This window comes from Dreissena polymorpha, chromosome 1 (genome assembly GCF_020536995.1).
Source record: "Dreissena polymorpha isolate Duluth1 chromosome 1, UMN_Dpol_1.0, whole genome shotgun sequence".
Classification (NCBI taxonomy): Eukaryota; Metazoa; Mollusca; class Bivalvia; order Myida; family Dreissenidae; genus Dreissena; species Dreissena polymorpha.
In genome coordinates, this window is record NC_068355.1 from 143249525 (window position 1) to 143275720 (window position 26196).

Below are 26196 nucleotides of genomic sequence, written 5' to 3' on the forward strand. Positions count from 1 at the left end.
TAGAACATTTACCACAAATACTACTCATATGGATGTAGTACTATAAAATAATGTGTCTTAGCATGCATGTGTTGTACTTGTATATTAATATTTTATCTCAAGCTCGCTGTGTGGCTCAGTAATCAAAGCTACAGCATGTGATGAGTGAATTATTGGGAATGCATTTTGTAAGTAATTTTTTCACATGTGCATTGCAGTATAAGTGTTAACAAGTGTACTACTGTTGTTACTCAAGTGTTTGGGAATAATCAACTGAAGGGTTACATAAATGCGATGAAGAAAATTACTGTTTTCAAAGAGTTTACCACCTCAACAGATTTTGAAATGGTACATTTCAGGAAATAATAAAGCGGTAACTGTTTGACCCTGACTGCTTGTTGCATTACCCACTACCATGGCAGAGGCAACCCAACCAACGGCTGTGAAAGGTAGGGAACACATTTTTGGTTGCAATCATCTTGATCTCTTGCTTGAAATAGTGGCTTGCTTTTGAAAAATTGACAAAAGAGACATATATGTAATAGTTGTATAATAGTTTTCTGTTGTTTTGATAAATTGTAAGTCAGCAATTTTTATTAAATCGCTTTATGTTTAATAACTTAAATTACTCCAAGAAATGGAAATATAAAACTGAGTACCATGTGAAGATTATTTGATACATTTTATTTAAGATTGATTAAAGTAAAAGCACAGAACAAGTTTTACTCTTTCCGACTCCTGGCAGCTTACTAAGACACTATCTAGTCTGTGTTCTTGAAAAAAGCAGAACTGGTTGGAAAAGATCTTATGGATACTCACTGAATATGGATTGAATCCTAAACCACCTGTCAGCAAGGCACACTATGAGGCACATATTGCAAAAATGGGTCTTATGACGTTTGCTTCAAATCTACCATCAGACCAGCCTGTGTAGTTGCACAGTCTGGCCAGTAGCTGCCCTTTTCTTATGAGACCATGAAACCTTGTGTAAATATACATCAGACATGGGTTGGAGTTGTGATGGAGGCATAATGGTGTGAGTCCAATGTTAACATGACACAACTCATAACTTCTTTATCATTCTTTCTTGATTGAACCATTTGCTTGTCATGCATTTTCCGTCGGGAATTGCTACGTTAAGGGTTAGTGTTCATTAGGATCATTATGTGATGAATGCTGATAATTCCTAGGTGTTTTGTTTACCATTGAGATTTATCTTCTTGCTAGAGCCTGCATTATGAAAACCAAAACTCACTCATTATGGTACTTTATTACAGACAAGAGACAATTAAACAGACATGGTTTCAATCTTGAATTGATCTTGCATTCTTGTGTCTTGATGAACCTGCTATTACATGTCATGTTGCGCCTGCAATTGTTGCATTCCTATTATTTGGTTAAGTATTGGTTAAGAATGTGTTTTTTGTTTGAAGATAATTCAGTATTCGTTTCTTTTCATAATGAATCCACATGAATCCTTTCATGTCCAGCTGCAATCTTTTGCTAAATAAATGTGAGAAGCATTATAATTATGAAACTATTAAGGCATATGGGTTTCCTTAACCCTTTCAGTGCGGGAACTGAATTTTGAAGGCCTTTGCAAACAGTTTGGATCCAAATGAGACGCCACAGAACGTGGCGTCTCATCAGGATCCAAACTGTTTGCTATTCTGATAATATTCTTTGAAAAAAATCGAAGAAAATGCTAATTTTAGAAATTCAGCAGACGACATTTTAGCAGACGACAAATTTCCCAGCATGCAAAGGGTTAAATGAGCTTACAGCTAAATACTTGGCGTTCCATGTTTGATTATTACAGCTTGGATGTTTTAACCTTCGTAATCTGTAGAAATAATTTTGGTAAAAACTGTGTTCCTCAATATACATCAGGAAAGTGTAACTGATAGTTAAAGGTCTGTGAAGCCACTAACTGTCATTACCAGCTGTAAACTACCTCATATGAACATTATTGAGATGACATTTTAGCCACTGAAATTGCAAAGAAAAAATAATTGCAATAATTGCTGAATTTCCATATTTTAGCAAGAATCTAGTTTTTATTGGGAAAGCTTTTTCCATTTTAGTCACAGTTTAAAATGCACTGCAATAGTTCACAATACTTAACTCGTTGTGGATCTAATGAGCATGTTTCCTGATTACCATGGTGGCTTGAGTGTTCAATCTTAATTAGGTCGTGTCTTGCAATTATTTGTCTGCCACAGACCAGAAGATTTTAGCCTAGCAGATGTTGGTCTAAGTGTAAATGTTCAAGACATATCATAGACTTTAATTGAACATCAATTAATAGATGTCTAGACATTCAACATGTTTGGAGGCATTATAAGTCATTGCACTTGTCTGTCTGTCTGTCTGTCTGTCTGGGTTTTTTTATTCACAGAGGAATATATTGTTTATAGTTTTCAACTAATTACTTGGTGTATGTGGCTAGAACATTCACAAGCAAATGATTTGATTGTGTTATAAGGAATTTTGGATATGTGACGATTTTTCCATTAGTCTGGTTTTCCACTAAAGAGTATAGTCCCAAAATTGTGTGGTTTTAAGTCTTCTTTATCTATATGGATCTCACTAAAATTTCACAGTTTAATGACTTTTATGTGTACATTATGTAGAGAAATGAATTTTGGCTGCAATCAGATGGCCCTTTGTTGGTTTTCCACAAAAGAATATTCTTATACCACTGAATTGATATCTGCCTGATATAATGTTGCATGATATGTTTTTTTATACCAGTTCAACAGGAAGTTCTTATATCAGTCGATGATAAGAGGTAGGTCATATTACTGGGAATCAACCATAAAGTCATAATTTTAAGTAAAATAGAATAAGTTTCAACAAAAAAAGCAATTTCATACCAAGATGTTATGTTATACACAAAAAGCAACATAAACAGCAAAAAACATATTTTACAAATATTAAGTGCAAGTACTCATGATGTCATTATTGACACATCAAACATCAAAAATCATATTCATTCCCGCAAAAATGCAGTGCTATTTTTTTTTCACAATTTCTTATAGAATGTAGGACGTTAAGGTATGATAAACAGAAAAACAGATTACTGCCTGATGGTTTTGTAATATATCAGACTCGGCATGAATATAAAAACTGCTCGACAAGCCTCGCCATTAATTTTATTCTAAGCCTCGCCTGATATATTACAAAACAGGCAGTTACCTTTTATTCTGTATATACCCACATTTTTTTTCTTGCTTCTTTAACTACTGGCTAGAAAATTACACCTTAAGAATAGATAGGATTTCAGGTAAGACCTCATTCATTTCACAGGTGTTTCAGAGTCTTTTAAAACATACTTTGTGGTATTTGTAAGTGACATTAACATGTCTTGACAATTTTGCTGGCATCTTTCATATAAATCTCAAATCAGTATGACTTCCTCTGTTAGAGCTGTCAAAGCTAGAAAATCCAAAATTAGATTGGTATTGAAAAAGATGTTTTCAGTGCAAAATGCTGGCTTATATTAATGGCGTATTTAAGTTTGCAGGCATTTCTAAGACTTTTTCCAATGTTACTTTTGTCCAAGCCTGTGTGGTTGATTAATCAATGATTGTTACGTCTTGTTTTATATCCAGTCGCTATTGATTGTGGTCCTATCAATCACAGAATGCTATCACAGCTATGTATGGGAAGTAAAGGCAGTACTTCATGTGCTGTAATTGCCCTAGAAGAAGTGCATTAAGTTGGTGCCTGTAACTCTTCTGGTCGATCTGTGTTAACTCTTTCAGTGCTGGAACCGAATTTTGAAGGCCTTTGCAAACAGTTTGGATACAGATGATCAGGATCCAAACTGTTTACTATTCTGATAGTATTCTTTGAAAAAAATCGAAGAAAATGCTAATTTAGAAATTCAGCAGACCTCATTTTTAGCAGACGACAAATTTCCCAGCATGCAAAGGGTTAACTGCTTACTTTATGTGAAATTTTCTTATGTTTTTAAGGGGCCATTTCACAGATTTTGGCATGTATTGAAGTTTGTCATTAAATGCTTTATATTGATAAATGTAAACATTGGATGTCAAAAGCTCTAGTAAAGAATCGAGAATAAAAAATTTGAAATGAAAAAAAGTAACTGTCAACACGGCTCGGAACCACTGACCCCTGGAGTCCTGGAGTTAAAGTCTACCACTTAGACCACTCGGCCATCCGTGCTCATACAATGGTGGCTGTATTTTATACTTCATATAAGCAATCCTCGTAGTTTCACAAAATATAATGACAACAACAGAACTCTCCAAATTATTCAATCGTTTGAAACACATTTTTTAAATTTTGTCAATTTACCAAAACGTGAAAAGGGCCCTTTAAAATGACATTCAACATTAGACAATTTTAATTTAATGTCATTTTTGTCTCCTTTATAACAGAAACACATTGTAATACACAAACACATTTATCATTATGTATTGAAGGCTTGTAGAGATTGGAACTGTGGTGTCATTTATTGTGACAATTTTAACAGATTCACAATTATCTCTTAAGACATGTGATAATTGCTAGAATATATTAAAATTTTTCATCAGTACCTACAGGTCATGTTTCTTTCTAAGGTCTTTCAAATTGATGTTACTCTATACATGTTAACCCTTTGCATGCTGGGAAATTTGTCTTCTGCTAAAATGTTGTCTGCTGAATGTTTAAAATTAGATTTTCTTCGATTTTTTTTAAAGAATACTATCATAATAGCAAACAGTTTGGATCCTGATGAGCCGCCACGTTCTGTGGCGTCTCATCTGGATCCAAACTGTTTTCAAAGGCCTTTAAAATTCGGTTCCAGCACTGAAAGGGTTAAGTTAATGATTAGTGTTTAGAGTGAGTTTGAACCCATTTCCTTTACAATAAATATCTTATGGGATGTTACTCAGTATGTACATTCGTATAAGAAGATTTCTTAACATGATCACAGTCCTGTTTCTCGTCCTTAAATATCAGTTTAAAAAAAAAATAAAAAAAATGCTGTATACATTAAAATTCAGTATTTGCAAATATATAAGACAGTTATTCCAGTGAAATTATAAGACTTTCTATCTTAAAGCTGAATTGTTTCAAAGCCCAAATATTACCAGTATTAAAGGGCAAAACATCACTATAACATTGCCTAGATCAATCTTATAGTCTTTCAGTCAGATGGTCAAAACCATATCTGTTACACCAATGTGACCTTTTGTCACTTGGTATTGTTATTGAGACACGTATGGTACACTGCATATATTTTAATTGATTTGCATTTAGCTTGTATCAATGTTTTTGCTATCATGTAGTTTCTACCTGCTAAAAGTTGCCCACTTAATGCCCTGCCACAAATGTATTGTCCTTGGTTGGGTAGAAGTCATTAAATAAGTCTACTTATTATGTAAAGGATATTGATGAATGCAAACCTTATATGTGTAAAAAGAGTGTCAGTATATAATTTGTTTTAATTTCAAATCATTTGAAAGAACAGTTGTGTGTATTTTTTCTGTATAGATAAATTTTCATTACTTGTTGTAGTTGGTAATTGTATTTTTCTTAAGTATCTACAATGTGGTATGTATTCAATTCAAAATACAGTAATATTTGATGTCATATTAATGAACAATTTTTAGAAGAACTAGAAAAGCAAAAATGAAGTGTGTGTTTTGGGACTCAGCACATGAAGTCAGCAGTCTCGATGCTCTATTTTCTCCTCAAAATGTGTGGTTCAGAACTTTGGGGGATGTGCTCTTCAAGAAGTGTTTCTTTTTATTCAGTGGAGATACAGCTCATTTTAAACATCACCAACAACAATATGATCAACATTTTACTGATAAATAGTGGCCTCTCTCTGGTAAAGGGGGGCTAAATGCATATGTGTATGGTGTCATCCCAGATTAGCCTGTGGAGTGCCATCCCGGATTCGCCTGTGTAATCATCGCAAGCTAATCTGGGATGACACTAAACATGCATGCCTTAAACCCTGTTTTTTTGTAGAGCAATAATGATGTGTTCTCCATTTACAGGGCAGCTGCCAGACCTTCTTATAGAGGAGGACAGAAGTGACGGGACATCTTTTGCATACAAATCACTGGAGAGGTCGCAGTCTGAGGCAGCCCTGTTGTCAAGGAAAAGATGTCAGAAAAGCTCAGTAAGCTCCCAGGAAAATTCAGAAAAATTAGAGCTACACAATGTTTCTGAGTGCTCAAAGGTGTATTTTGACCTATCAAAAGAGGAGACTTTTGAGGAACACACTGGCAAAAATCTATACTTTGCACCGTCAAGGTCAAATTCTGGACGGTTCTTAGAAACAATACGACAAAACGAAGAATTGCGCGTCAACGAAATGACCTTGAATTATCGTGATCAGAGGTCGATATCGATGGGTAGTGCTTCAAGTATGGAAAGTGTAGATGGTAAAGTTTTCCGGTTTGATCAAGACTCTGATACAAGAGGCAGCTGCGAGGCGGTGAATTACCAGTCAAATTTTGAGGCTTTGTCTGTAACACTGAAAGAGAAAATAAGAAAATTGTGCGCCACAAAATTGGAAACAGAACTTGTTGAAATATTTTCTGAAATCAATATTCTAATTGAGCAAGCATGGGCCATGCCTGCTATTGGCAGAGATCTTGCCTATGGACTAAGTGCAATTATTCATCAGGAGAAAACACTGGACTTCATATTAAAAACATGTGGTTCTGGATCTAAATCACTGTTGATTGCAGCAGTGCGCGTTTTAGAGCAGGTTCTTACCACTGGCAATCGAGAGTATGTGGCAGCAAATGGGTTGGAATCCTTGGTTTCCATGTGTTTAAAGCACAAGGAAGACCGAGAACTGGCACAAATGACCACTGGTATTTTAGAGAGCATGTTTAAAACTTCCCAGGACACATGCACTCGTCTGATTGACCTTGGTGGACTGGAAGTGATTTTGTTCTGGTGTAGATGTCAGGACCGGTTAACACTGCGCCATTGTGCCATCGCCCTCTCCAATCTCACCCTTTATGGCGGAACAGAAAACCATGGCCAAATGATCAATCTGAAAGTTCCAGAGTGGTTGTTCCCGTTAGCTTTCAACAGAGACGATGTTGTAAGGTACTATGCCTGTCTAGCCATATCAGTGTTAGTCCATCTTGCCAATACCTATGACAAAAAAGTAGAGACAGCTGTCCTCAACTCAGGAACTCTTGAATTGGTTCTCCCCTTCATCAGCAGCCATACGCCGATGGAGTTTGCACAGATGGACCTGTGGCATCGTCATGGCAGATCGCGTGAGTGGCTCCAGAGACTGGTTCCTGTCTTGAACAGCAAAAGAAAGGAACCTCAGGCACTCGCTGCTTTCCACTTCGCCATGGAGGCTGGCATCAAATCTGAACAGGGCAGAAAGAAGGTATGGTTGAAGTGCCACAGTCAAATATTCTTTCAACACTTAAGAAGCATATGGAAAAGTCTGAAGTTAAAAATTCTACCCTTAATTAAAGTCACTAATTTTTTTATGGATTTTTTTGCCCAACCACAATACATATACCTGTTAAAAAAGACAATTCCACATCTCAATGCAATTATAAAGCAAATCATTGATTGACTTGAAGATTGCATTTTATGCAAAAAATACCAGCTAATGAGCTACAGTTTCAAAAAGCAATACAATTCTGCATACTTTGTATTTCAGATATTTCAAGAGATTGAAGCAATAGAACCGTTAAAGAAGGTTGCAAGTACGAGCCCCAACCCGACTGCCTCGCGCCTGGCTGCCAGCGCCCTGAAGATTCTTGGAGAGGAGATACCACATAAACTGCCTCAAAGTGTTCCACTCTGGACTAATGAGGACGTCATTTTCTGGGTTTCGCAGGTAAGGTCAGGGGAAAAGAGGATTACCGGTGTTCTGTAAACCACCTGACCACAACATGATCATGTTGAGCTTTTGTGATTACCTTCAATCAAGGTCACTTGGAAAAATGAAAGAAAACATTTACGAACATTCGAGAGACCACATTTATTGTCCAATTTTCAGGAAATTTGGTCAGAAATTTGTCCCAATGATAGTTCTGCCAAGTTCCAACCTCAGTTTGATTTGGGTTAAAACATATGTCACTAGGTCAAATAAAAAGAAGAAGCTTTGAAACACTCTGGATACCACATGTTTTGTCCAATATTCATGAACCATCATCAGATCTTTTAACCCATTAATATCTCTGCAGAGTTTGACTTTTATTCATATGGGGTCAATTCTAGGTCACAAGGTCAAATTAAAGACTTTTTAATACTGTTGAAGTAACTTTTTTTGTCCAGTCATCATGAATGTTCTCAGATTTGTTATGATGATTTATTATCTTTGTTAATTCATTGCCACAAAGGGGTGTGGAAGATTTCCTTTCATGGCTATTTTGAAACCTTTTGAACACATAAGAAGTCCATTTTTTTACCAATGGTCCTTCCACATGTTCAGATCATTGGTGCTGATGGCATCTTGGCAGTGTTAGAAGATGGTTACAACTTACAGTCAGTTGAAACATGATGGTCACTGGGCTGGGAAGATTTGTATCGCTATAATGAATTCTTTCGAGACCTCTAGAGGTCTTATTTTTTACCCAATCATCATCAAATTTACAAAACATTTGTTCTAATAATATACATGTATTTGCCAATTTTTTAAAGCATTACGCAAAATTATGCAAATAGTTTACAACTTATATATTCATTAAATATAACAAATAACAGTTGTTACATTTAATAAAGAATCAGCCAGAAATTACTATAAACTTGGCATGAGGAACCAAACAGGAAGAGGAAAGTTCCCAGTGGTTTATACCTGTATCAGCAAAAGATGCTCTCATAGATGTCAATATAAAATTTATGAACCACTTCACTGACAGATGCACTTAACAAACAATAAGGAAGGTGTTTATATCAAGTGTATATTGTACAGATGTGAATTGTAAGAAAGTTTCAAGGTTCAGTTTACTGTAGAAAGATATACCGGTAGCGGAATCAATTAACTCTGCATGAAGGGCCATTAGAATTATTATGGTTAAAGAGCAAGTTTATTTCACAAATGTGCAGGTGTTGGTTTTAAGCATTTATTTATCTTGCTTTTAAATCGGTATCATTATGTCATAATGTGATATCATGTTAAACAAAACTGGTACCTTTACTTTGTGCTTTTGCCAATTTAGACATAATGGATATACATTTGTATATTTAAAACATTTCTCTAAAAACCTTACGTTTAAAACAGTACATCTAGCATTTCAATCAACTTAAAAAATTGTTACAGAGGAGTCAAATAATAAAGTAGCAAGTTACATTTGGTTAAACAAAATATTTAATACCATTTGGATAAATAATGATCCGAAGACAATGTCCTTTCCATGGAAACCTATATATATTAGTATGTTTATTTGTTGTGAAATTTCTTCTTGAAACCAAGTAATAACCATTTTGAAGAGGCTTAGAGATTGCTGCGTAATGTATCATAGATTTGAGCCAGTAGTGCTCGATTGGTCATTGTCAACTCCGGTACTACTAAAAAGTACCCAGGGAACTCTTAAGTATACTGCTATGTACCCCAAATAAGAAAAATATACTAAAAAGTACCCAGCAAATATTAGGCTGTACCCCAGTTTTATAACAGCCCTAAATTCAATGTGGTAGAACATTATGAAACAAAATCCCCTTTAAACAAATCTTGCTTGGACATTCCTTTTTGAGTATAAGTTTTGATAATATAGAGGCAATTTAACAGAGTATTGACCTAAGTATGAACATAATTAATTTGAAAAATGAGCCAACATAAAACAATTTAGGGTTAATATTCATGGGTATGCTTTAGTATATTTTCCAAGATAGGTTACATCGCAGTATACTCAAAAGTCTGGGGGATACTTTTAAGAAGTTCCCGAGTCAACAATGACCAATGGAGTGCCACTAAGCCAGTGAAGTCCACAGGGATTAGGGATCTTCAATAATATTTTCGGTCTAAACTGGATTTTCTTTGGAACAAGCCTTCCTTTAAACAAAAAAAATCCTTAAAAGCTGAAAGTGTCGTCCCTGATTAGCCTCAGCATTCTGCACAGGCTAATCATGGACACAATTTTATTGGCCTGCATTTACCCCTGGCCGTAGAGGGAGACTTGATTTTCAGACGACAATCATGTTATTTGTTTGCAGGTTGGGTTTGCTGACTACATTCCGCAATTCAGGAAGTGTCAGGTGGATGGGGATCTGCTTCTAAAAATAGATGACCTTGACCTTTCAGACAGCCTTGCAATGACCCCATCCATTATTAGGAAAAGGTAACCAAAGTTAAGTTTAACAACTATGTTTTAACATCAAATTAAAGAAAAAGCTCCTGAACAATATACAGACAACTTTTCTAGCCCAATCTTCATAAAACTTGTTAATAGCATGTCTCTCTGTAGTATAGGCCCTATTAATGAATACATACGAATTTTGGAAGTGAACAAATACAAAAACATGCATATGTTATATGTAGATCTATAGTTAAATGTGTATTCTCGGACTTAACAACGAAGAATGCATTTAAATTGGAAATGTTTTGACAAAATACTGGCTATACTTATCACCCCGTAGTAATCTATTTCACGTACAATTGTCTCATAATATTGGCCCTTTTGATTGGTTGCTTAGATTTGTTATTATGCGAATGTTCTTGGTCTAAAAAAGAAACTTAATGAAAAAACGAAACTCTTGCTCATGTTGTACATGAAATATTTTTACATTTTATAAAAAAATGAGCGGCATATAAAACATTTGATAAAGCTACTATTAATCCATAAACAAACAAACATAATTGGGTGTTACATAATTACAAATCATAGCATCACCGTTGAATAAACAGGACCTACTTTCCAACGAACACCAGAAATCATGAGAATTAATTGTAATAGTCATGGATAACCATCAAATAAATTACAACATATAAAAATTGAAAAAAACATTAACTTTCCAGAACTTCTGAAGGTTTTTCTTTTAAGGTATGATACTATGAGAAGGACCGATACTATTAGAGTAAGGGATAATATTTGTTCTCACAAAGAGTTTATATGGCTCTTTAATATGAATATATGATTTAATGATATATCATATACAGGCGCGGATCCAGGATTTTTGGTTAGGGCGGGGTTGGGATATATATGCTGCAGGTCCAGGGTGCAGGGCAAAGACCTGCTAGGGGGTCCACGATTTTAGTGATTTTGAAGGCTTTGACAACCACTTATCCGGCATGTCACGATTTATGTACTTTCTTATAATGCAAAAAAATGCATAGTTTATACATAATATGGATGGATATAGCCGAAAGAAATGCTATAAAAAAGAACACACTGATGGTTATCAGGCTAGTGGAAGTTTTACTGTCTTCCCACAGCTTTGGGATAAAAGCTTGTCAAAGTCTTCTGCATTTTCGCTCGTTTTGGCGTTGGCACATCCATCTTCGTTAACATAAAATGCAGTGAAAAGAGAATCAATGTGCAAAAAGAGGGATACATAGGAATCGCAAAGTTTTACTTGAAAAACTGGGTGACAGAGAGTCTAAAATTAAAACATTTAGCGATTGTCTGTGATAATTGGGAAATGTGTGTACGAAAAAGAAGAAAAATGAGTTTAAATAGGTGATTTTTATCTAGTTTAGTGTGAAACATCAAATAAATTGACTTTACTTTGGCGATTTTAGAGGAGGGGGGGGGGGGGGGGGGGGGGGGGTGTACGCCGCGTCCCCCCCCCCCTCCCCCCCTTGGATCCACCAATGATATAGAATATTTGCCTGCGTCTATGCAATCACTTATTGGACAATTTGCAAACCATTTAATTTAAGATTGATAATATGGTTTCTTACTGACCCTGTTTGTCATAGGTGGGTCAGTAAAATAATATTTTGTGAAGATGTTACTCAGCTCAATATAAATTTACTTCTATGTATCACACTGCACAGTCAGTCAGAAACTTTCTCACAATTTAATCTTACGGAATACCATTCCTTCACTAGCATTATTATTATAAGAGGACTGAACAAAGCTAGGATGTATTAATTGGCCTTTTTTTAGATTTCCATATTGTTTATATTTATGAAAAAACTTATTTCACTGATTATATTATATATAATAGTATGCGCCACTGCCCTAATATGGAAAAAAAGAGTCAGCAACTTGCTTTTTATGCTCCCCGGAAATTTTCGGGGAGCATATAGTTGCCAGTTTGTCCTTCCTTCCATCCGTCACACTTTTGTTGCAGTTTCTCATAGCACCTTCAATACTTTACCGATCTCTTTCATATGTGGCATGTAGGTACCTTGCATAGACCTCTACCTTTTGATGAGGTTTGAGGTCATTGGGGTCAAGGTAAAGGTCACCGAGGCTAATAATAGATTTTTTCCGTCACACTTTTGTTACAGTTTCTCATACCAACTTAAATACTTTACCAATCTCTTTCATATTTGGCATGTAGGTACCTTGCATAGACCTCTACCTTTTGATGAGGTATGAGGTCACTGGGGTCAAGGTCACCAAGGCTAATAATAGATTTTTCTGTCATGCTTTTGTTACAGTTTCTCATAGCACCTTCAATACTTAACCGATCTCTTTCATATTTGGCGTGAAGGTACCTTGCATGGACCTCTACCTTTTGATGAGGTTTGAGGTCACTGCGGTCAAGGTCACTGAGGCTAATAATAGATTTTTCCATCATGCTTTTGTTACAGCTTCTCATAGCACCTTCAATATTTTACCAATCATTTTCATATTTAGCATGTAGGTACCTTGCATGGACCTCTACCTTTTGATGAGGTTAGAGGTCACTGGGGTCAAGGTCAAGGTCACAGAGGCTAATAATAGATTTTCCGTCATGCTTTTGTTACTTTACCGATCTCTTTCATATTTTGCATGTAGGTACCTTCCATGGACCTCTACCTTTTGATGAGGGTTGAGGTCACTGTGCTCAAGGTCACCAAGGCTAATGAAAGATTTTCCCATCACACTTTTCTTACAATTTCTCATAGGGCTTTCAATTCTTTACCGATCTCTTACATATTTGCCGTGTAGGTACCTTGCATGGACCTCTACCTTTTGATGAGGTTTGAGGTCACTGGGTTCAAGGTCACCGAGTCTATTAATATATTTTCTGCCACGCTTTTGTAACAGCTTCTCATAGCACCTTCAATACTTAACCGATCTCTTTCATATTTGGCATGTAGGTACCTTGCATGGACCTCTACCTTTTGATGAGGTTTGAGGTCACTGGGGTCAAGGTCAAGGTCATCCAGGCTAATAAAAGATTTTTTCAGGTGGTTATTAACACATAGATTGACAAAGCGCATCATCGGTGAGTATCCATCAGTTTCACTGATATTCTTGTTTTAAGAGGTAACAAACTTATCTTTTAAGATTCTTGCGTGAGCTGAAAGAACTGAAGGCATGCTCTGAATATTCGTCATGTGATCCAACAAAGCTAGAGGATTGGCTAAAAGAGCTGTCGCCAGACTTTGTCCAGTACACGTACCAGCTGCTGCAGAGTGGTGTGGACAGGCCTTTCCTACCTCAGATCTCTGAAGAGCTCCTTAAGGAGGATTGTGGGATACTCAATGGAGTTCATAGGGTCAAAATGATGCAGAAAATAAGAGGTGTCTCTATTAAGTACAACATGAATTACATTATACAAATGCAAATCAATTCTATTAATATTTAACTTTTTATACACTAAAAAGATATTAAACATGTCAGTAACTATGCATGTGATAGATTTCTGATCTGTCATATGAGAGCTATTAATATGAAGTAAGCCATGATTAATGTTATCTACACAAGAATACTGATATAGTAAATAACACATGTTTTACAAGCATATGCTACAGAATGCTAACTAGTTTAAATGTAACTTTTTTATGACATGTTTTTTTTTTTTCCAGAACAAATAATGCATAGGGTGAGCTCTAAGTCAAGCGTGGATGTGACAGACGCACCCGACACATTTACCAGTGATAAAACTATTGACGCCTTCATCAGCTACCGAAGGATAAATGGCGCTCAGCTTGCTAGGTATACTGGTGGAGGATATTGTTGATATCAGTGCAAGATCTTATGAGCCTTGTTCTGAGAAAACTGGGCTTAATACATATGCGTAAAGTGTCGTCCCAGATTAGCCTGCGCAGTCCACACAGGCTAATCATTGACGTCACTTTCCACCTAAATTGGATTTTTGCTACGAAGAGACTTCATTTTAACGAACGATGTCATAAAAGCGGAAAGTGTCGTCCGTGATTAGCCTGTGCAGACTGCACAGGCTAATCTGGGACGACACTTTACGCACATGCATTAAGCCCAGTTTTCTCAGAACATGACTATTATTATTATTTGATGAGTGCTCTTATAGAACATTTGTATGAGTCACAGAGGAATGAGTTAAATTATTTTGTTTATCACCAAATAAATGAAATGGCTATACTATTTTACTTAAAGCTTTTAAGACATTTCATGCTCTATTTTGATTTAGTAATAACATGCACAAGAGTCACTTGAGAATAATTAGATTCCATGCATTGTAACAACATAAATATGACCCAAAAATTTTGCACTGAAGCTTGAGTTAATTAAGTTATTCTGTAATTATTCCCTGGTATTTTTCATTAATTCACCTCATATCATGAAATAAATTACAGTAGTAAACTGCGTGGTTAACAAATGTATGTAGCATTTTCTATTATTCTCATTTCAACACTATAATCACATTGGTGTATAGATTGTTTGCTTTTTGATAATTATCCTGTGTTAAAGGGCCTTGCGTTTAATTGAAGTTTTGAACACTAATATACTCTTTAAAGGGACTGTCAACCACGACGACGAAGAAAAGAAAAGTTGTAAAATACCGTATTTTTTTTACAATTATTAGTTTATATTAATTAAAATATCACGACTGGTATATTACATACCTTGAAAAAAGTTGCTACGTTTTCATATTTTCAGTATATTTGGTAATATATTTTACTGGGTATGTCTACCAGGTAACTACCACTTAACTATAAATAACGTCAGTAGATTGATTATCGTCGTTGCGTGGTGAACCCAGGAATGCAAATCATGCATGCATAGTGAATTGTATATTATATCTTATATATAAAAAGATCAATCTTTTTGCGTTATTTATAGTGTGTATATCGTTATGTTACCTATTTTCGTGATGTACTTTCGATTTCACATCTCCAAATTTTATTACCAAATATACTGAAAATATGAACTTTTTTCAAGTAATGTAATATACCAGTCGTGATATTTTAATCAATATAAACTAATAATTGTAAGAAAATAGGGTATTTTAGAACTTTTCTTTTTTCGTCATTCATAGTTGAAAGTCCCTTTAATTCAAGTCATTTTATAATTTATTATTAGCCATTTTATAACATATAAACTAATATAAACATTCAAATAAATGATGACAAATAAACAAATCCCCCAATTTCTTGTACATGGTATCCATTTGTATTGCCAGTGCCGTTAGATTCGTTACTTGAAATTCCCGTTTCCCAAATGTACTTCTAAATAACGTCTTTTAAACTGAACTTCCTGTAATATTACAGTCTCCTGAAAGTTCACTTACAACTGCGGGGCTTCTCCGTATTCCTGGACATTGAGCGACTGAATGCAGGAAAATTTGATGAGGGTCTTCTGACAAGCATCGCCCAGTCCAAGAACTTCATCCTTGTGCTGACTGCAGACGCATTAGAGAGGTGCATTGGCGATGATCAGAGGAAAGACTGGGTGCACAGGGTGAAGCATAGCATTTGGTTTACACAGCAATGGTTTAACCCATTTATGCCTAGTGGATTCTCCCATCCTTCTGAATTGGATCAATTTATTTCCAAAATTAGGGAAGTCTAGTATATTTATTTCAATATTTAGAATATGTCTAACAGAAATTCCTTTAAGCAAACAGTGCAGACCCTGATGAGACGCCGCATCATGCGGCATCTCATATGGGTCTACGCTGTTTGCCAAGGCCTTTTTATGCCCTTGGATTGAAAGATCGGGGGTATATTGTTTTTGGCCTGTCTGTCTGTCATTGTATGTGAGTGTCCAAAACATTCACCTTGGTTAAAGTTTGATAACTTTTTTAATATTGAAGATAGCAACTTGATATTTAGCATGCATGTGTATCTCATGGAGCTGCACTATTGAGTGGTGAACAGACAAGGTCAAGGTCATCGTTCAAGGTCAAAGGTCAAATATCATTGTATTTTTCCATCCTAAAACTTTAACCTTCGTTAAAATTTTGCCATAACATTTTTGAATATTGAAGATTGAGTGGTGAAAGGTCAAGGTCAAGGTCATCCTTCAAGGTCAAAGGTCAAATTTATGGCTTCAAAGCCGCGCAATAGGGGGCATTGTGTTTCTGACAAACACATATCTTGTTTCTAGATGCTAGGCATAAATGGGTTAAGCTCACTTGAGCACAGCATACTCATGGTCAGCTTTTGTGATTGCCTTTTGTCTGTCAAGTGTTGACACCATTTGCATTGTGAACACTTTTGATGCAACAGATATTTGCCAAACCATCTGCATGTATACAAATGATATACTAGTACATGTAGATGCTGAGTTCAAAACTGGTTTTAACCCTTTCAGTGCTGGAACCGAATTTTGAAGGCCTTTGCAAACAGTTTGGATCCTGATGAGACCCCACGTTCTGTTTGCTATTCTGATAGTATTCTTTGAAAAAAATCTAAGAAAATGCTAATTTTAGAAATTCAGCAGACAACATTTTAGCAGAAGACAAATTTCCCAGCATGCAAAGGGTTAACAATAAGGGCACTAGGTAAAGTTTAAGCAAAAGCTTGTTTACACTTTTATACATTTATTGACCAATCAGCATGAAATTGGCCAGAACATTTGTCCAATATCAAGTTTAAAACTGGGTCAACTGACGTCAACATAATTATTGGTCACAAGGGGAAATATATGATTGAAGCTTACTGTTAAGGCAACATTAATTGCCCTTTCTTCATGAAACTTGGTCACACCAATTTACCAAATAATATATTGCCCTAGTTCAAAGATAAAATTATATGGGCAAAGATGAAATTAAGCCAAAGCTTGGGAACACTTTAGATGCCAGGTTTATTGCCAAAGCTTTCACAACTTGATACAGACATTAAATTTTGTACCAATGATATCTCAGCCAAGTTCGAAATTTGGTCATTTGCGGTCAATAACTAGGTCACAGGGTCAAAAAAAGAAAAAGTTAGTGAACACTCTAGGAGGTTGCCAAATCTTGTTTTAACTTGATCAGAACATTTGAATCAATAAAATTGCTGCTGATTTTGAAACTGTGTCACATGGGGTCAAAATCAAGGTTACTATGTCAAAGTTAAAAAAACATAAGTAAACATTCTAGAGGCCACATTTATTGCCAGCTTGACAAGAACAATTTTCAGATATTATTTTTGCCCCCAGTAGGATGGCATATAGCAGTTGTACTTTCTGTCCGTCAGTCTGTCTGTCCATCTGGCATTCCTTTTTCTGGATTTGTTTATGCGATGCTTAAGATAATGAGCTGAAATATGGTTTGTGAGTCTACCTACAGTACCTACAGATTAAGCGTACAATTTGCTCCATTCCGTTGTTTTTTTAGGAAGATATGGGCCTTTGACTGATCTAAATTTTGGCCAAGAAAGGTATTCAGCTTTAAAGGGAGATAATTTTTATTTTTCATTTGGCAGGTACAATGTCTTTTTTGATAAGGGAAGTAATATTTTATAAAGGGATATAATCCAATGGAGGAACTTCTATTAAAAGTAAGTTAAAGGAATGGAGTTTTGAGACAATGGGGGTATAGAAATTTTCTATAAAATAAACATTTTCCAGTGTTTTTTTTTTAAAGCTTTTACATATTGAGCTCATTTTTGGTATGTGAGTCTACCTACTTGACTTACAGATGAAGTGTGAAATTTGTTTGGGTCTATTGATTTATGGCAAAGTTTTGGGCCTTTGGCTTGGAAATTTTCTCTATAATAATTGTTTTCCGGAGGTTTTTAAGGAAACACTTTCAGATATTTAGCTAATATTTGCAATGTGAGATTACCTACATGACTTACAGATGGAGTGTGAGTTTTGTTCTGGTCCATTAATTGTTGGCAAAGTTATTTGCCTTGTTTTTACTTAAATAGCTGCTGTGCGTTTTCAAAGAACAGTAGGGGGCATTGTGTTTTACAAATGCATCACTTGTTATTCCCTGCCAAAGGCGGAGGGCTATAGAATTGGTGTTGTCCATTCGTCCATCTTTCTCAAAATTGTGTAGGCCTGTATCTCAGAAACAATATATGATATCATCATAAAACTACATAGGTGTATAGATATAAATGAGGAAAAGTGCCATGCAAAAGAACCATTACCCTACACTTTTATTGCCCTTTGTTTGTATGATGAAATTTGTCAGGCTTATATCTCAGATACCATGCAAGATTTCAAAATTGAACTTCATGGTTGTATTGATATTAATGGGGAAAAGGGCCTTGCTTAAGAACTATAACCCTTAACTTTCTTTAATAAGAGTTATTGCCCTTTGTTGTTTTTGTATGATCAAACGATATGATACAGCATTTCAACATGAAACTTTGTGGATGTGTAGAAATCAATGTGAAGAAGTGCCATTCACAAGAAGTGCCATAACCTTGCACTTTCTTAACTAAGAATTACATGTATTTTCCTTTGTTGTTTTTGTATGATGAAACTTTTCAAAACAATATCTCATATGTGCTACAAGAGTTCAACATGAAACTTCATGGGTCTGTACTTCGCGTGTGGCCGGTTGACTCGTATGTTTTAATTTCACTTACATTTTTCTTTTGGTTTTCTGTTTTGTATCTATAGGTTTATGACCAGCAATATGTAATAATGTAAAATAAGCCGCGAAAACTCCGCGTAACATCCCGTACTGCGTGTGATGCAGCTAAGAACTGCACAGAAAAAGACATTCGCTATCTTTAATCTCATTCATTGAACTTTTTACCTTTTTACCTACCACAATCAACGCCGTATACATATCTTTTTTAAAGGATATTTCTTGTTTGTATTTTGCTGAAATAAAACCATTTTAACATTTCAGAAGTCACATTTTATATCCATCCATAAAGATTGTTGCTCAGAACATTAAAGAAATGTACACATTTTTTCTAAGTTGGCATAGCAACCAGGTTTATAGAGCAATTTTTGTTATAATTCAGGTAGAGTATTGTGCAACCGTGTGAACACTACCTGCTTACAAGAGTAAAGTTCATTGAGATTTAAGAATAAAGTCTTAGGGCCAAACATTTGCTGAACATTTGTTTAGTAAAAAAGTGGAATGCTATTATGGGTATGTGCCAATTCAGATGCTGCACATGACTGGTTAAGTAAGTGTAACAGAAATGCTGGCAAATAATACGAATAACTATTTATGTTGAAATTGAACAGTCTGACCTAGATCCTATCTGGAATATCTTTGTTGCATGAAAAGTAGCACATGTATGAAACAAATCACACGTTACTTCTTATTAACTAATGCAAATTTACAATGTTTTAGATTGTGTTAAGTAAAAATAAACTTGATTGCTTGAGATTTATGATGTTTTTGACCTTCCGTGAATAATTATGTTATGTGAAAAGCGTAACAATAATTTGTACATTTTGTGTAGTTTTCAAATCCTTGAAACTACCTAATTTGTATATCTAAGTTTTGTCTTATAGGAGATAGTTGCTGCTCTGGAGGGCAAGTGTAACATCATACCCATCACAGACAACTTTGACTGGCCGGCTGCAGAGGCTTTACCCGAGGATATTCGGCAGATTGTCTGCTTTAATGGCATCAAGTATGTATGTAGAAAATGTTGTCTGCAGATTGACATGATTCTTCAGTATCTATTGACCTACCGTCTTTATCCTAATAAACGCTCCCGCCCTAATAAACGCGCCCCTATCGTATAATAAAATGAAGGAGTGATAAAAATAACAGCGCCCCCATTTCTCGGCTGCTAAGGGGTAAAGTAATTGCATTTTATTGACGGAATTTTTTTTATCAACAAGGTTATTGGCAAGGACCTTATAGAAATAAAACTTCAATAATAATAATAATAATAACATATACATTTGGAACAGATCGATGTAAGAATTAAACTCCAACATGCAGGCGATTTTATTATTGTATAGGTGTTTTCAGTTTTGAATGTCAAATTCATGTTACGTTTTTTTGACACCGTGCATTTAAAATACGGATCTACCCAGGTTGTTCAATATGCGGTACGCTGGGCCAAAGCTACCGTAACCATTAACCTTCACTTATTAACACTGTTCATATCTCGGCCACGCGTACTGTTACAGCTCTCGCTAGGGTCATATCGACAACGGCCCTTTCATTTCGCATGATAATAGGGTGTAGTATTCTTAAAAAACTATTTGTGATATGTTTATGATTGCTCAATGAACTCGGAACTTTTGCAAATACCTGTTAACACATTTTATGTGCTGGCTCATATTATACCTAAAGGAGGGTGAAATAAACGCGCCCTCTTTGTGATTTGCATCGCGCCTGGCGCGTTTATTAGGATAAAGACGGTAAATGTTTTTTCCCATGCAGTTGAGAAATTTCTGGACCAGGGTTAAGTCTCGGCATGGCTCAAACCCCGTTAACAAACTTGACGGGACTGGCACCTTCATCAAGGGGAAAATACTTAAGCGTAAGCATGTCGCCCTACCTTTTGGTGCGAGTATTAGGACCCTGGTTGAGGATGCCGGTCTCGACAAGGTACATGTAGCAGACCTGAGGCCCTCCAAGGCCCCCCCCTGGACGCTTGGACCCATTGATGTTGACCTATCACTCTCTAATAAAATAACGAAAACTGACTTGCCACAACTCATCAAGTCAGAAGCTCTCTCTCTTATAGATAATATGTATGCTGAGCATCTAAAAATCTACACTGACGGCTCCAAATGCCCTAACTCTGGTTTGGTAGCCAACTCTTTTGTAATCCCTTCAAAAAACATTAGTAAAACGCACAGGCTCAGCAACAATCTCTCTATTTTTACAGCAGAACTTTTGGCAATTAAATTCTCTCTGTGCTGGATATTGGTCAATAAACCTACTAAAACTGCTATTTTATCAGACTCAATGTCATCTCTTGAGTCCATAAAAAACAGAAATAGCAGATCTAGGCCTGATATTTTAGCTAGCATTTTGGAACTTCATCAACAGTGCCTAGATAAAGCTTGAAAGGTCACATTAGTATGGTGTCCAGCACATGTCAACATCAGTGGGAATGAAAAGGCCGACAGGGGGGCAAAGAGGGCCTCTTGAGGGGGGCCGTAGATGTTGGGGAACCCCTGGCACCATCTGAGATCTACTCCTTGACAAAGAAATTTGTTTTGGGCGAGTGGAATCTCCGGACCGACAATTTGTCTTCCCATCGACATACTTTTACTAGACCTGCGAAAACCCTCAGGCCGCCTGACAGATACTCAGCAAGCATTGTGCTTGACAGAGCCATCACGCGCCTGAGGATGGGAACCACCCTATTACCCGGTGGCGCAGGAAAGTATGTCCTCTGTATAGACCCTGCATGTCCTAGGTGCCAGGAACCTCTCACTGCGCCTCACATGCTGCTACACTGTCCTAACCATAAGGCGCAGAGGGACCACCTCGAAGCTGCATTGCACTCCCATGGACTAGTTTTTAATCTTACCAACGTGCTAGACCCCAAGGGAGCAGCTAGGGGCCCGGTCTTCTCTGCCCTCGCCAAATACTTACTAGATTGTCAAATAACTGACAAAATCTAGGTCATTGGGGGAGGGAGAGCAGCCAACACCCACCTAATTATACAGTCTTGTGACTGTTTTTCTTTTAAAATGTGTAATCTCTGCACAAACCTGATGTAATCTAATAATTGTGTTGGATTTGTGTCGCTTTTACACAACCTTTATTTTAGCTTTTAATGGGTTTATTGTTCTACCCCGCCCTTTCTAAATCAGGCCAATGGCATTGACCTGGTCTTCTTTATTTTAATACATTTTTTATGAGAGTATGACGTTAGTCCACCATTTACATTTTTCAGTTTTTTTAATATAATCATATTTTATGGCATTTCTTACTACAAGAAAGGACGAGGCTGTCCAGTAACCTGGGATTGTTGGCTGCATTGCACCCCCTCCCTTCCTCTTTGACACCCCACCCTCCCTTTCCCCTTCAAACTCGAAGAACCATGTCGGACTGGAGTGCACGGTGCAGGGCCTTATACCATTATAAACACCTATTTAGCCCTATCTAGGACAAAGTATTGTCGACCTTGTTGAAACTGCTAATTTTGTTCCTTGGAGTACATTAAGTATTATAATAACTGCTATTTTGTGTGGCAATTTCCTTATTTTTGTGAAAACTGCTATTTTATATAGCAAATTGCCTTAATTTCTATCACAATACTGCTATTCCTACACCATAGCAACCATTTTACTTTGTATTGCATTAACTCATGTTAAAATTGCTACTTTTATAGCAAATATCCTAATTTTTATATTAAATTGCTATTTTATATAGCAAATTGCCTCGGTTTTTCTGTTTAATTGTCATTTTGCATACCATACAAGGTACTTTAGTATTATTTCCTCCAATGTTATCATCAGTATATTAATAATATTGGTTAGATTAGAGCTTTTTGGGTTTATCTTAATGCATCTAGGTAATATTTGGTCTTTTTACCATTTTACATCTTACCATTATCAATTTTCCTTCAATAGTATACAAACTATTTTCATTTACCGTGCACTCCCTCTGGTCCAGGGGAAACAACCATTGTAGACTCCATCACCACAATTACCTCCCTTAGTACAACTGAGTGACACCACCTCTGCTGGCTCTTCTTTTCCCCCACCCACATCGGCCTACACTTCCAAAAATCTCTCCTTCTTTCAACCCTCCAGGGTGGCAACATGTATTTTAAATATATAAATGCATATAGTTCTGTACATATTGTAAATAATGTACCTCTTGTACAAATTTAGCTGTTTTTGTCTCATTTTTAACTGTAAGCACATTGTCTTACCCTTAATTTTTATGTGGCCCTATGAAGGTGACCGTTTGGAGACACGTAAGTTATTGCCCTTAACATATAAGGGTTTATTACTAAACCCACTTTTAAATATTGTTTTAATGCCACTCTGGGGGGACCTTTCTTCTCCATAGCCCAATCCTCCTTACGTTCCATACAGACAGGATCTTATGTTGGAGCATTACGGCTATATTCCCTGTCTGCAAGTGTTCAACATTGAGCCACATACATAAACTTGTACTCATTAATTTTTTTAACAACTCAATACTCAATTGCAATATTAATATATAATTGAGAGTTACACTCCCTATGTGTTATTATATATTGTCTTTTTTCCTTTCCTTCTCATATAATTGCATTTACACATGCAGCTCCACTCTACATTTGAGAGCTGTTAAATCAGGCTCTGGCATCCCTATTAATTAATGTTCATAGATATAAACATATCCCTCCTATGATTAGATCTTGTTGTGTGGCATTTAGTTTAAACTTTAAATATACACATAAAAATGGTACTTGACTATGTATGTAAACATATTGTGGTAATGTTCAACCACTTTGTGATCTGGAAAACCCTCAAATATTATTATTTTGTTACACAAACATATTACACATCTGTGTATCCCTTTTTCTATAAGTATTATATTAAAATAGTCCTATTTGGATTCAAACATTTAAAACACAGATCACAAAGTTTAAAGACTCCAACAAACCCATTGCAGTATATACTGAACAGTGGGTCTGGTAATGATGATGCCACATACAACAGTATGTGTGTTTTCACCATCTTTACTTATAAAAATTGGGCTATTCTTTCTCTCTCTCCTCCTTAAAAAACCATACAAACAATAACATACAATAACAACATCATATTAATGATAATAATTAATAATAAGTACAGTAACATAACAAAACATAGTAATCTAATACTATAAAACAACTCCAAGTTCTTTTGGATTAATTCAAGTACAACGTCAGCCGTGGGAAAATCTATTTTTAAACGGATTGACCTACTTGCAATCCTTAATAATAAAATTCGGCCAATCCGCGCCAGCTTTTTAAAAGTACATCAACCAATAAAAACGCCGCTTTTTAAACAGCGTTAGGCCCATCCATTGTAAAGCACTGCGTCTTTTAAACGCTTCTTATAAATGTTAGATATTTTTAAACCAATAGATTTTTATTAAGGCACCGCACCAACACTGCAAAGTTTTATATTTATACCAATGGTACAGCCCAGTAAAATCGGGCTGTCCATTTTATGGCCGTTTTCGGCTTTTTTATGTAGAGTTCTATGTTAAGCAGTGTGCTCGGGCAATGGTTTTTAACCGAAGTCCCGAGGGTAAATAACCCCATCCTATGCAGTTGGGAGAGGGGCGGGTAAGTGCGAAACTTTTGACTGGAGATAATTCAGAATGGTTCAGAATGGTATGAGCTCTCGGTTAATAGATTTTGATCAAAGTAATGAAGTCCTTGGGGGATATTTGAAACTCCAATGGAAGGTATTGTAGAAGTTTGTGCTTATTTATTATATATTTACCCAACTGGAAGTGTGTATGTACGGTACAAATTTTACCTGTGGTGTGGAATACACTCTCTGTGACAGTATTTGTTTGCTATGCACTACTTTCTAAAATGTGGGTATATTGCTTTGCACTGGCTTGTGGGTCAATTGGATGGTCGATTGGTCATTAGGTTTCCTTATGATATCTGGCAAAAGTTTTGACTTAAAAGGAATGGAAGAAAACTACTTATATTTTTATCAACCAGTCTGAGGTCAAATTCAGACTAGCATTTTGAATGAAAACTGTTGTCAATCAATATCTAAAGACTGCTTTAATTTAGGATATTGTAAAAACTTAAGTTTGTTGGCCTTAAGTAACCTTTCATATAATTTTAAATATGTGTCAGGATTAAATATGAATGTCTTGCAGGTGGATCCATGACTACCAGGAAGCCTGTGTTGGGAAGCTTGAGAGGTTTCTTCGAGGGGAGAAGAGGTCCACTGTGCTTGGGCTGGGATCCTCGTTTGATGACAGTTCCCCTCATGGAACCCCACATGGATATGGGGATAATTCTGTAAGGCCCAAGAGGGGCCAAGTTCAGGGACTTGGGTCATCTTTTGAGGATTGTTTATAGAATTTAAGGCATAGATTAAAATAATAGCTATAATTACAGAATTAGTATAAATCTGTTAACAGGATAACTGTTGTTAATTGCAGTCAAATGATATTCTAGTCATAAAGAAATTCAAGTCTAAACAACATGTTAAGTTAATGTACCAGTATATGCTAGAAGCAGACATCTGATAAATAGTGACAACATATTACATCTTATTCAGGGTTTGCTGAATTAATGAAATTTTAAAATATTGACATGTTTCTTAAAAGTTTGGATATGCCTTTTCACTGACTTAATCACCAACTTATCTGCTTAATTTCCTGTGGCGCCACTATGTCAAACATCTTAGATGAATGTAACAATAAGGCCTGAACATGTTTTACCAGTCATATGGTTAGATATTAGCTTTTGTAGGTGAACCTGTGAATTATTGAAAAAACGACAAAGACTACTAGCTATGCTAGCTCATAGCCTATTTTTATGCTCCCGGTAGGGTGGCATATAGCAGCTGAACTGTCCGTCAGTATGTCAGTCTGTCCCTCCGTCCGAAAAAAAACTTTAACATTGGGCATAACTTTTGCAATATTGAAGATAGCAACTTGATATTTGGCATGCATGTGTATCTCATGAAGCTGCACATTTTGAATGGTGGAAGTTCAAGGTCAAGGTCATCCTTCAAGGTTAAAGGTTATTTTTTTAATTTATTTCAAAGCGGCATTCACATGAAGCTGCACATTTTGAGTGGTGGAAGTTCAAGGTCAAGGTCATCCTTCAAGGTCAAAGGTCAAAAAAGATTTTTTATATATAATTATTTCATAGCGGCACAATAAGGGGCATTGTGTTTCTGACGAGCACATCTCTTGTTTTTTATTTGTTGTAAATGTTAATTGTAATAAATAAACACGAATAAAAACCAACTAGAATTACCACAAAATGAAAATACTTCTTTATGTCTATCTAAAAAAAGTATTACTTTTTATGGGAATTTAATTAAAAATTGCAATAATTATATAATATTGTGTGCATAA

The 26196-nt window shown here is 35.9% G+C and overlaps 1 protein-coding gene across 1 annotated transcript; it reads left to right on the top strand.

The window, feature by feature from the left end:
• The first annotated feature begins 308 nt into the window (after positions 1–308).
• On the top strand, positions 309–25857 carry LOC127853634 (NAD(+) hydrolase SARM1-like). Its single transcript, XM_052388312.1, has 9 exons — positions 309–428; positions 5997–7360; positions 7643–7822; positions 10141–10265; positions 13371–13606; positions 13892–14021; positions 15557–15746; positions 19701–19822; positions 24982–25857. Exons 1-9 carry the CDS (start codon positions 395–397, stop codon positions 25184–25186), a joined length of 2586 nt encoding a protein of 861 aa, XP_052244272.1. The 5' UTR covers positions 309–394; the 3' UTR covers positions 25187–25857.
• The last annotated feature ends 339 nt before the right edge of the window (positions 25858–26196 follow it).